The sequence below is a fragment of the Apium graveolens genome, unplaced genomic scaffold, assembly GCF_009905375.1.
Source record: "Apium graveolens cultivar Ventura unplaced genomic scaffold, ASM990537v1 ctg5274, whole genome shotgun sequence".
Taxonomy (NCBI): domain Eukaryota; kingdom Viridiplantae; phylum Streptophyta; class Magnoliopsida; order Apiales; family Apiaceae; genus Apium; species Apium graveolens.
The window spans coordinates 55,080-67,748 of NW_027418904.1; the positions used below are offsets into that span (position 1 = coordinate 55,080).

At 34.6% G+C, this 12,669-nt stretch overlaps 2 protein-coding genes across 2 annotated transcripts in view; one reads left to right on the forward strand and one right to left on the reverse strand.

The window, feature by feature from the left end:
- Positions 1-765: 765 nt before the first annotated feature.
- Positions 766-12,669, forward strand: part of LOC141702539 (uncharacterized) — a 31,938-nt gene continuing 20,034 nt past the window's right edge. The window contains exons 1-8 of the mRNA XM_074506204.1: positions 766-1,000; positions 2,384-3,009; positions 3,272-3,432; positions 8,040-8,102; positions 10,006-10,123; positions 10,271-10,380; positions 10,505-10,600; positions 11,989-12,112. Coding sequence (XP_074362305.1) covers positions 2,766-3,009; positions 3,272-3,432; positions 8,040-8,102; positions 10,006-10,123; positions 10,271-10,380; positions 10,505-10,600; positions 11,989-12,112 — 916 coding nt within the window. The 5' untranslated portion in view covers positions 766-1,000; positions 2,384-2,765. The remainder of the gene's footprint in view (positions 1,001-2,383; positions 3,010-3,271; positions 3,433-8,039; positions 8,103-10,005; positions 10,124-10,270; positions 10,381-10,504; positions 10,601-11,988; positions 12,113-12,669) is intronic.
- Positions 4,332-6,121, reverse strand: LOC141702540 (uncharacterized). The gene is made up of 3 exons (XM_074506205.1): positions 5,130-6,121; positions 4,933-5,051; positions 4,332-4,837 (listed from the first exon to the last, which is right to left on the reverse strand). Exons 1-3 carry the CDS (start codon positions 5,161-5,163, stop codon positions 4,391-4,393), a joined length of 600 nt encoding a protein of 199 aa, XP_074362306.1. The 5' UTR covers positions 5,164-6,121; the 3' UTR covers positions 4,332-4,390.

Here is a 12,669-nt window from a genome sequence, read left to right on the forward strand (position 1 = left end):
TTAAAATAGAGAAGGATCAGATGATGCACAATTAAGAGAAAAAATGGGATAATAAAAATCGTGGCTTGTAAGAAATTTGGTTTAATGAAGTGCTTCCTTGTTTGCTTGAATGTTACATAGATTCAAAATTCAAATTGACGTGATGGATACTATCATCACGGACGTTATTAAGGTAATTATCGGATATTGTGGCTTGCAAGAAATTTGGTTTAATGCAATGCTTCCTTGTTTGCTTGAAGGTTACATAGATTCAAAATTCAAATTGACGTGATCGATACTATTATCACGGACGTTATTAAGGTAACTACAAGATAATTGGTTATAATCACGTAGTATTAAAATACATATCTATGGGTCTTAAAAATGGGTTACCCGGATGATATGGATAGTCCGAGCAGTTACAATATAAATATAGTATGATCTTGGATATGGGTTAACACATAACTTTAAAATGGATGTTCCATTTGAATTTTGCTCGATCAAAAAGGGCATCAAGTGGCTTAAAGAAAAAAAGTAAGGCAAAATATTTACGGTAATTTAGCAATTCTAGTGCTAGTAACTATTAGTAATATATTGATATTGATATTGACCTGTTAATTTTGACAAATTTTCACAAAAAGTTCACCCTAAAAAAGCAATTCTAGTACTAGTAAATATTAGAAATATATTAATATTGATATTGATATAGATCGGTTAATTTGACAAATTTTCACAAAAAAGCCCCCTAACAAATAGTACGCGTTAAATAACCCCCGTGACTTACTTTCTGCCGTTTTACCCCCTTCATATTTTACTGCAAACATCCCCCAAAACGATCCACAAAAATTTCTCTACAAGCCACCCCACAGCCTCGCTGTTACTCATTTGCTTCGAATCCATTCTTCTCGTCTCTAGATTAGGTTTTTCATCGTCTTTCAACCCCCCTATATACATACACACATCCTGTCTCTGTATCCAATCGAGTGAAATCATTTCGTGTTAGTGGCAACTGAATGTGCATGTAAGTTTTGTTAATTACTTCACTTTTGTTCTCCCGATCAATTCTTATTGCCTTTTTTTTACAGTTGAGTTTGTTGATTACTTCACTTTCGTTTTATTTTTTTTTGTTCTCTATCGATTTCAATTCATGTATGTTTTAATTGATTAATCTGATTGATTGTTTTGCTGTAAGTATAGTTCAATCTCCGTGTGTGTGTGTTTAATTTCATTGCCTTGGATATATCGTAATCGAGATTATTTTTAGAAGATGTGATGATTTCTATTGCAATCGGATTACTTTAGAATGTGCAGCTTTACTTACTGCTGTTGTACTAGTTGCAGACAGTTTGCGATTTTTACTTGAGTGTGCAATTAAAGAATACTGCTCGGAATTTGAGTTATGTGAAGAAAATTAAAAAATTATGCGGAGACTTCAAAGATATGATTCACAGAGTTCTTGATTCCTTGGGCATAAATGTCGTATATGTATTTTCCATTTAGTTACTAGTATAAGATGTTTTTTGCAAGAAGTTTTTAGTTTACATTTTTGAGAGTTGCTAGAATATTTGTTGTAATTTCCGGTGCCACATTATGTAAATAGAAGTTGCATGATTCAAAGCCCTGGACAAATAAAGAGGAGAATATTAAATTGCATCATTTCATCTTTGCAAGTTTTTCTCTCCTGCAAATGCAATGATTAAGATGTAAATGACATTAAATTTTTATGAGCCATAAGAAATTGCATCCGTTAAACAGCTTATTTATCAATTCTCTTGAGAAATTCAAGATTGGGGACATCTCTCTCTCTCTCTCTCTCTCTCTCAAACACACACACTCACACACACATGCACACACACACACAGAAGTACCTTCTCATCATCTGTGTTTAGAATCTCTCCCACATGGTTTATTTCAGCAGTAAATTTTACGTACCTTGTAGGTGACGTGAGCCTTTTGAAAACAACAATGACAAATATGCAAATGCCAACTTTTGAAATATATCATAATATTTCAATTTGGATTTTGAAGTGTCTTATTGACCTTAAAAGTTGAATCTCAAATCATGTGTTCGAAGAGGAGTGTATTTTACTTTAACCTAATGTTTAAAGTTCTAATTAGCTTATATTTAAATGTGCATGTGCCAGTTTGGGTGTGCTTGAAATCTATTTTAAAAGTAATAAAAAGGAAAGTATTTCTTACATGTGAGGTCAGCCAAACGGCCGATTTGTCTTTTTAGGTTTATTACCTACCTCAGAGCTTTCATACGAGTTTTATGTTGTTTTTTTGACAAGTTTGATGTGGAGTATCTATGTAACAACTTATCGGCAGAATTCATCACATTAAATAGTTAGTTATGAGTTATTATGGTTATTATGTGTTCATTCCATTTTTCTTTGTCTTTCAGGACTAATTGTATAAATTCCAGCTGAAGGGAGCTACTTCCACAGGGCTTTGCGGATTGGGGTTTATGTTGAGCCGTCTTTTTTTCAATTTTAATTCATGTTTTAGAAATAATCATTTAAGGTTGAAATAGTTGTCTGTATGTCGTGTAAGACAAATATACAACATTCTACTTTTGGCGTGTATTGATACCAACAACTTGGAAGCTTGATGTTTTGATTTAATTTGAGACGTGTTCAATTATCTCATTCTCTCTGCATTTTTGGGCTTTAAATATATATTCACTTGCTTGGGAGCTGTGTATAATTATATTGGTTATAGGCTGCATAAGGAGATAATATTCTCTTTGATTTTGTTTCTCGAGATCGGAACTTTTCTCTTTATCAATGATGGAGAACTTGGCACAGCTGGAGTCTTTGTGTGAAAGGCTGTACAAATCTCAGGATTCTGTTGAACGATCTCATGCAGAAAATGCGCTCAGATGCTTTTCAGTAGACAGTAACTACATTGTGCAGTGTCAATATGTTCTACAGAATGCATCAACTCCATATGCATTAATGATGGCCAGTTCGAGTCTGTTAAAACAAGTCACTGATCAACGGCTACCTTTGCAGCTACGGCTTGATATTCGTAATATTCTTTGAACTTTAAGCAATTATACTGTTATATGTTGTAGGCTGTCTTCTTCTACTTCATATGACTCTGTCTCCACCCCTGTACCTTCCCAGTACTTGTGAAGTAAAAGGGTCATGTTTTCATCATACATCAGAATTATGGTTATTCACAGTGGTTTTGTTTTCAATGTTTTAGTTAAAGAAATTATTTTAATGATGCTATACTATATTTTGGATTTTGTAACTATCCAATCTACTAATCTGCTTTCTGTTTGAAGGAAATTATATTTTAAGCTATCTGGCGACCAGGGGGCCTAACTTAGAGAGTTTTGTTGTTGGGGCTCTAATTCGTGTCCTATGCCGAATCACAAAATTTGGCTGGCTTGAGGATGACAGCTTTCGAGAAGTGGTTAAAGAGTCCATGTCTTTTATGGGTCAGGTGAAACACAATTGTAATAAAACTATATATCTTAACAGCAGAATGCTGAGGTTCTTATCATTGTACTGAGATGCATCTCTCTTTCCCAATATGCTTAACCTTAGTTTTTATATTTCCTTAATCTCAAGCTTTTTATTAATAGTAGTTGTTAATGGATAAACTTCTAGATGAATTTTTACTTCCCTTCAGTGCTGCTACCACAAGTATTGAAAGCTTTTAACAGTTTTAACTGATTGCAGTCTAGGTGTGATTAATAGACAATAATACTAACTAGTCTTACCTGCATAAGCACTAGAATTAGGCTTGCCTTCCTTGAGTTGCATTTACTTGGACTCTTCATTTTGCCTCTAGTACCTGTGTCAGATATTCGACACTGGGACATGGACAATTATTTTAGCAAAAAAACATGAACAATTTCAAAATGTTCCCGAGACTTGACAATTGGACATGTATCCAATGTTGGACACTTCTAGCCGAGTTCGGGTAACAAAGGCTGTTTTAACATTGTTAGTTTGGTGACTTCTTTGCAGAATCCAAATCAAGGTTGTCTTATCATGGTTGTTAAGTCGACAAGTCGACAAGTCGAGCCCGAGTACCGTGGAATTGACTAGTCGACAAGTCGCCCGACTAGTCGTAAATAGTCGACAATATCCTATTATAGGTAATTATAATATATAATATAAGTAAACAAACTTCAAAATAATAGTTCAAGTAAAAACTAATAGATAATAAGTTCAAATACCCAAAGTAAACAAACTTCAAAATAATAGTCGTAAAAAGTCGTAAATAGTCGACAATATCCTATTATAGGTAATTATAATATATAATATAAGTAAACAAACTTCAAAATAATAGTTCAAGTAAAAACTAATAGATAATAAGTTCAAATACCCAAAGTCAAACATCTCTAATCAAATAAAAACATAACAAAAGAGTCAAATCAACTAAACAAACACAATCATGCATCATAATCATCCATCTCGGAATCATCTCCATCTCCTCCTTGGGTATTCTCCTCGGGTGGGACACCATAATCATCTTCCACTTCCTCATCATCGAAAGAAATATTATCTTCATCTTCATCTTCTTCATCAATCCGATCTTGTGTCGAACTAGTGTTCCGTCGAGTATAGGTTAGAGTGGAACCACCTCTAGCTCTCCTCGGAAAATTACGTCCCTCATGTGATTCGGATGCACCCGAAGCTATATCCACCGCTTCCCAAAACCTATCCTCAATGCCAACCCACTCATTAGCCCATTCCAAGTCCTCAAATACAAGTGGATAAAATTTCCTTCCTAGCTCACGTCTCTTTTTGAATCTTGACTCAATCTTCCGGTTGTATTGGACATACACCAAGTCATTCAAACATTGATGTTCCAACCTATTCCTCTTCTTCATATGTATCTAAATTTATTAAATGTAATTAGGCCAACAATAGGAGAAATAGTTGCAAATTGGCAATAGAGTAATAAACACTTTAAAAAAGACGAGGCACTTACAAACTCAAATGTACTCCAATTGCGTTCACAACCGGAAGATGATGCACACAAACCAACAATACGCCTAGCAAATGCTTGAAGCTCAATCGCACGGCCTCCATATGCATCCCACCAATCAACTAATATATAAATAAGAATAACACAAAATAAGCATTCTTTTTTTTTATGAAATTTACAAAGTTTTGAAATGAACTAACGAGGACTTTTTGACTTTCTATGCTCAATTGCCATTTCCCTTGCAAAGCCTTCCCGAGTATTTTTGTAGGCATCCGCATAATCACTTATATTTTGTTCCTTGTATCCCTATCCTTGACCATCTTCTCAAGCACATCATTGAAATCTTCTCTAAGTCGTGAGGCATAGTCGGGATCGTTTTCAAGAAGATCAAAGTATCTCCCGGGATTAAGAAACAAAGAAGCTCCATGTAATGGTTTTCCCATTTGAATATTCCAACGATCATCAATGATTTTCACCACTTTGTTCAGGATTGCCATTTTTCCACCTCCAAATTTCTTCTCGACTTCGGCTTTTGCATAATCAATAGCAGCTGCAATTTCAGCCAAAGCAGGCCTTTCATCACCATCAGCAATGCACAACACCTACACCTCTTGACTCGAAATGGGAGCAGGTTTGACCATTAACTACTTCATTTATGAATTTCATACTAATAGAAATACATGCAGTGATGCATCTACACAATCTCCAACATTACTCCAAAAGACAGACGAGAGAAAAGGAGAAGAAGAAAGAGATGGAAGAAGAAAGGAGATGAAGGAGAAAGAAAGAAGAAAGAGATGGACTTACCGGAAATCGGAGATCGGAGAAGCTTCGCCGGAGTAGTGTCGTCGCTGGTCGGAGATCGGAGATCGGAGATCGGAGATCGGAGGAGCTGTTCTTCTTTTTCTTTATCGCCGTTGTTCTTTTTCTTTTCTTGTTGCTTGTGTGGATCTAAAAACGTGCAAGTTTAACACAAATAACCTAATTTTTACTTATTTGGGTCGGGTACCGGGTCGGACTCGGGTCGGGTACCGGGTTGGATCTGGGTAAAACCCATGGACGCCAGAAACAAATAGTCGGGCTTCGACTTATCCTCCTGTGTCGACTGGGCGACTAGTCGGCGACTAGTCGTCGACGTGACAAGAGTGTGTCTTATTGCTTTAATAGATATCTTTAACTCTTTGTTAATTCAACAACCTACCTTTATAGTTCTAATTATATTTAAGATAGTGTAGATTAGAAATAAATATTACTGATAATAATTCAGTCTGATTTGCAGCGAAACTACGGTCATCTAAACTTTAAATCATTAGTTTGAGGTCTAACATAACAGGATGTTCTGATCTTTTTCTGTTTTAGTGAGTCATTCTAAAACTGCTCTGTTAGAGGCACTTCAGTAATTTTATCAACTTATTTGCAAGGTTTTTGAAGTGCAGGTGCTTTAAATTTATGCTGCACCATAGGGCCCTTTGTTGGCTATGTATGCATTTGAAATCTACGTTACCCGGACTCTTCAATTTTGCCCTCGTACCCGTGTCGACCGGACATGACATGGGTGTGGGTATGGAATATGAGTCGGATATTTCACATGGAAACCGAATACTTTGACTTAAGAAATCTGCTTGCAACAACTTAATTCTAGAGAGGGACATCCATAGATTACTATTTTCATGTTATCCTTTTGATTTATGCTATAAATATGACATAAACAAATATGTATATGTTTTCTTTATTACGTAGAACTTAGATGACTCTAATTTACAATTTAAAGAATAAAAATTTGGTAAAATTTCACTTACGTGAAGGTTATATGTCGAATTCCTGCACCCGTGTCCAATTTTGGATCCATTTTCACGAATTCCAATTTTTTTAGAAACTAAGAGTAAGACACTTGGATCTGCATCCGTGTCCATACGGTTTCGCTAATCACATTTTCTTTTGAACTTCGTGTCATCCTAAGTAAATCTGAAAATTCAAACATATAATCTTATTAGCAATACATCTTAATATACCTGAACGCTTAATTATACAAGGATAGTATTATCGCTTAAAGTAAATGAGGAATCTTTTTTGTTGTCCTTTCATGTAAGTTCTTTTATTTGTAATTCTATATACTTAAATAATGAAAATCTAATGGGATCTGTTAGTGTCACTAATGGATATATCCCTGAATAAATGATTAGACATTTACATTAAAATTAAATATGATCTTTGATGGTGTATGGGAAGTTTAATTACCATACTATCCATGGTTTGGAGTGTGAGAATGAAGCACCTGCACCCATTATCGAATGGCAGAGAACATGCTTATGTGGTTACAGAGTGATAAATTCTTTTATCCCTATTTGTCTCTGAAGATCTTGTAATAGATTGGTAGATTTGCATCTGTTAAAATTGCGATTAGTAGGTAAAAGTATACGCATTCCTGATGTCTAAAATCAGATGCATTCTTTATGTTCATTTCTGTTGGAGGCATAAATAATTACAAATATTGTCCTTACATTTGTATGAATGGAAAGGTAGTTCTCTACTCTTATGCTCAAGGGCAATCAGTCTTTGCAAGGAAAATATTAGTTGGTATGATTATGGGAACCACGCATTATTTACATTTCCTGGCTGGCCATTGCACAATAACTAAATCTTGATACCAGTTGAATCAATTTAGTTCTTTATTATCAAGTCATCTAGTGGTCTTGTGTGAACTAGGCGAAATCATTCACATTAGGTTATGTTTGGACTGTAAAGAGATATAACCAGATTGTATGAAAATTGTCACTTTGTCTTCGAGGCAGATGTACTTGGTCATGTCTTGCATAGTACCTATCGTTAGTAGGTAATACTTTTTACTTCTGTTTATTGGTTGACATGTATGGAAATGTCTAGATGTCTTTAGATTGCTTTACTATATCTTCGTATGATAGAGTTTTTAGCTAGTCAATTCAGGGAAAGTAATTTTTTTACCAAGCTATTTCCATATTATCATTCGATGTTAACATGTAAATTAAATGCCTTGTAGTTAGTATCGTTATATATGCATTAAACAATCTATTAAAAATGTTATTCTTGTAACCTTCTAAATTAATCTGTCTTTTATTTTCACTCGTCATCAGGAAGCTTCTCACTATACCATTGGCCTGAAGATATTGATTCAGCTGATTGCTGAAATGTTCCAGGTTGTTCATTCTCAACTATTGTTAGCTAATAACTTAACAAAAATTATTTCAGTTAACTTGAGCATCCAATATCTACCATAATTATGAAATTTAATTTTTATTTTTTTTGGTTATCTATTCTTCAAAGATATGCATGTTCTCTGGTAGTTTTGGTAGTCTTGCCTTCCTTTTTTAATGTAGCTCATTATATTGGCAACTTCAAGGACTCTGGAGGGAGGAAAAAGAGCTTAATCATATCCATTGAACACTTTAAACAAGATACTTCCTATCCCATTAGGCTATTCATAGTTTCTACTAGTTTTAGTTCTTATCTGTGATCAATGATCATCTAGCAGAGCTTGTCCACCAAGTTCCGACTCTGGAGAGAGGAAAAAGAGCTTAATCATATCCATTGAACACTTTAAACAAGATACTTCCTATCCCATTAGGCTATTCATAGTTTCTACTAGTTTTAGTTCTTATCTGAAATCAATGATCATCTAGCAGAGCTTGTCCACCAAGTTCCGACTTCCATTTCCAGTGTTATGCTTCTTGAAGAATTTTTGGGCCCTTAAAACTTTATAATTATAATTTCCTGAGATTAGTGTGCTAAGGCATCTCCATATAATTTGCGATAAGTGGGATATACTGGTTACGTTTGGTTTAGTGTGCCAAGGTATCTAGATTTTTAGAATTAAGACTGTATAATTACTTTTGAAAGACCTTCATACTTTGTGGGAGTCCTTTGGGTTGGGTAATTCTAGTGAATAGTCCTAGTCCCTTGTCCCTTTTTGAAGACCCTGATATATGATTAGATGTTTTTTTAATCAAAGCTAGTTTCATAATCCCTCCTTTCTGTTTCGTTTGGGTTAGTAACATTTGTTTAAGAAATTTGGTATCCATGTGCTGACATTTTTTCTGCATTTGTTTACCTGAAACACCCGGGTTGAATCAGCGTCATAATTTTCTTCCTGATATCTCAGCCAGTGTTCTTTTTCAGCAGTCACATGTTGTCACTAGTGTTAGAAATCCAGAGACTTATGTCTTTATGTTCAAAAATCAGATTCTGTTAGTATGTCAATTTATACACGGGCAGCAATTAGAGACTGTTACACTGAACGACGAATGCTTCACATTCATTTGTTCGGTCCGGTTCTACAGCATTGAAAATATTTCTTTGTGTGTCTTAGCAGCTCTGTATTGTTTGTCCACTTGCTTCCTTGCACTAGGTCTGTGCTTGTTTGATGAGATCATAATCCCTGGATTATATGCAATTGGTACTGAATTTCCGTCATACTTGAAGCCGTAATATAGTCCCATTCACCTGATTAGTTAACTTTCTAGTTCACTTTTGGGGACTATTATTCTCATCCCTCTCATCCCCTACCAAAAAGTTAGTAATCTTATGGGAGTGAACTTGAAAATGATTGAATTTTTTTTCCATGAGAGAACGCATGAATTAATTATATTACAATACTAGAACAATTCGACAGATAGTCGAGGATCCTATGAAACAAACATATATTGGGGGCCTTAATAACAGTTTCTTATGTATGAGAGTCTTTAGTCTGAATGGCTTATAATAATGATGTCAATACTGCCTAGGAAATCATCCGGAATGGAAATATCTGATGATAAGTTTTAGCTGTTATTATAAAAATTACATTATCGGCATTGGTTATGTGGTAGCTCCGTATGTATAACTTCTAGGTGGTATGGAACTAGTGATTTGATGTTGAAAGACATTTGACTGAGATTCCTAAAATTAGAGGCAACAAGATTCTTAAATAAGTAATGTTCGTAAAGTGGGATTGTGATCTTTAACATAACTTGTATTTTTAAGTTACCAAAGTGAAGGTTCCTTAAATTTTTTTGTGTTATATATTTTTCATGAACTAACATACTGTAATTTCTTGACAATCAGTCCAATCCAGTACAGTCAACCACACAGCAACGGAGGGTGGCAGTTTCATTCAGAGAACAGTCTCTTTTACAAATATTTCGAATATCACTGACTTCTTTATCTCAACTAAAAATTGATGGTAATATATTCTTTAACATTCTTTTGCCATTATGTTGTAGTCACTTCTGTTCTACACACACACTCATGGCTAAGTTTCTGTTTTACATATTTGATTTGAAATGTATTTTCTCAATATCATGTCTGCTGTTTTTTTGTGTTTATGAAGTTGGAAATAATTTACAACAGCTGGCTGTTTCATTAGCCCTGAAATGCCTAACATACGATTTTATGGGGGCATCAATCGACGAAAGTTCAGAAGATTTTGGATCTATTCAGGTGCTCTTTCTTACATGTTATGTGCTGATGGGACATGTTACCTGTACTTCTGTAGTTCATCTGTAGATTCTTTTTCTTTTCCAGTGTTATCTTATATACATATATTATTGGGCTGGGATTTCAGGTCCCATCTGCTTGGAAGCAAGTTATTGAGGACTTCTCCACTCTGCAGATTTTTTTTGACTACTATGCAATGAACTTACCTCAGATATCAAGAGAGGTTGGTCACTATGTTACCTGGTCTGATGCATAAATACTCAAGTCAGTGCATTATGTGTCTGAATTTTGTGTTGAGGTGTTTAATAGGGGGCGGGGACTGTATTTGGGGTATTTTTTATAGATTCTGAATGCTAGTATTTATTTCTGCATCCTTATTGAGCTGGTAATAGCTTTTGTTAATTGCTTATTGCATTGATGATGATACGGGGTTATCGATGGTATGGGCTTATCTTTAATTCTTTCTGTAACAATTGTTGCCCTTCTAGATATGCCATTTGTACTCAGACTTTTGGCTGGAACTACCCGGTGTTTTTGGTTACTCATTTTGGGTGGAGTTCAGTCTTCATGCTATACTTTTTGGCTTTGGTAGGTTGATGTTTAGAAAATTGAAATTCAAATAATAATTTTAATATTTGTAGTGTTGAGAAAGCATAAATCCCGTCATAAAAATAGGAAAGACGGCCATCTCATGAACATCCCGCCGTAATGTACCGAAATTGACTCTTTAGCTCAGTTGTTTCAATACATCAATTCTTCTTTCCTTTACAGCAATAAGAAAAACAAAAATCTCCTAGGAAGTTTATATATCAGTATATTTTGTACATATCATGTATCCTAGAGATTGGCATGATCAATTTTTTTAATTAAGCGTGAGAAGCTTATTTTTATACAACTTTTGTTTGGCTCATCAGTGGAAATCTAGCTATCTACGACCAGTGACCTAGCTATGACTTCGAGAAACCTAATTGTACTATATAAATATGGGAACATATATGATCAAATAATTGAACACAAGTACACCAGGAGGGTACAGGATATTGGAAAGGCTGTTAAATTTTTTTTTAATGTTTTTTTGGTTTATTATAATATTAGTGTACCTACTATATGTTGTGAGCATGTTGCTGACGAACTATATATTTTTAAATTGATTATATTGAATCTTACCAGGTATGTGGATTGGGAGCCAATCCATATGTCTTATGGAAGCTTTAAATTGCAAAATTCCTTATTATAGGAATAAGGATGAAAAGCAGTCCTGTTTTGATAATAGCTAGCTCCATTTTATCTTATTTTCTTTCTTCTGAGTAGTACTTTTGACCTTTGTTCCAAATTGAAAAGACTCACAGATGGATATAGTATATTGGCCTTCGCCTCGGGAGCATGTTGATGTAAAACTTCAATTTTTTTGTCATGGTTTGTTGGCGCATGCACACATGCAAGAATCTGAAAGTTGTTTCTAAACCCTTGTAATGCAATAATTGAAATTCTCATAATAAATTCATCTAGTGTGCTTGTTGAACTATGTGATTTTTGTTAAGTTTTGGTTTTGTTAAATGTTGCAGCATGTGTTTTTGTCAAGCTTTTAACTTTAAGTTTCCATGATTATAGGCTTTGGAGTGCTTGGTACGTTTGGCTTCTGTAAGAAGATCTTTGTTTACTAATGCAGCTGCACGACTCAAATATCTTTCGCATCTGATGAGTGGAACGAAAGATATTTTACAGACAGGGAAAGGTAAATTCCGACATACTTTGGATATATAGGCTTTGTTAAGATATGTTTAGCAGCAGCTACATTGCTTTTTGGTTATTAGGTAATTTAATGGCTTGAGCTTTTTCAAATGCGAACTTCATTTATCATGTAATCAATATTATATATTGATTATTAGATTTTCTGAAAATTTGATTCTGTCTTTTATTCACTGATTGTTTGGTGTCTGTGGTCCTCGAATGACGTAGGTGAGTATGGGAATGTATGTGGCATTGCAGTTGTCATTTTTGTTCGATAATCTCCTTCATATTTTAACTCTTCAATTGTAGAGTCTGCCTTTATTGTATTAAATGCAAGACTTTTTCTAAAACAAATTGGATCAGCTACTAGCACATTGCCACCATAACCTAATTACTTTTAACTCCTAAATTTTATCACTTCATCACATTTCTCTTTGTATAATCCGTGGCTTTTCCAATCCGTGTTTGAGGTGGATAACTTTCTTGATGAAGAGGTTGTTATCCGAGTTACTTCGTTGGGTGTGTAGCTATGCATCACCATATTCCCTGGCATTTCTACAT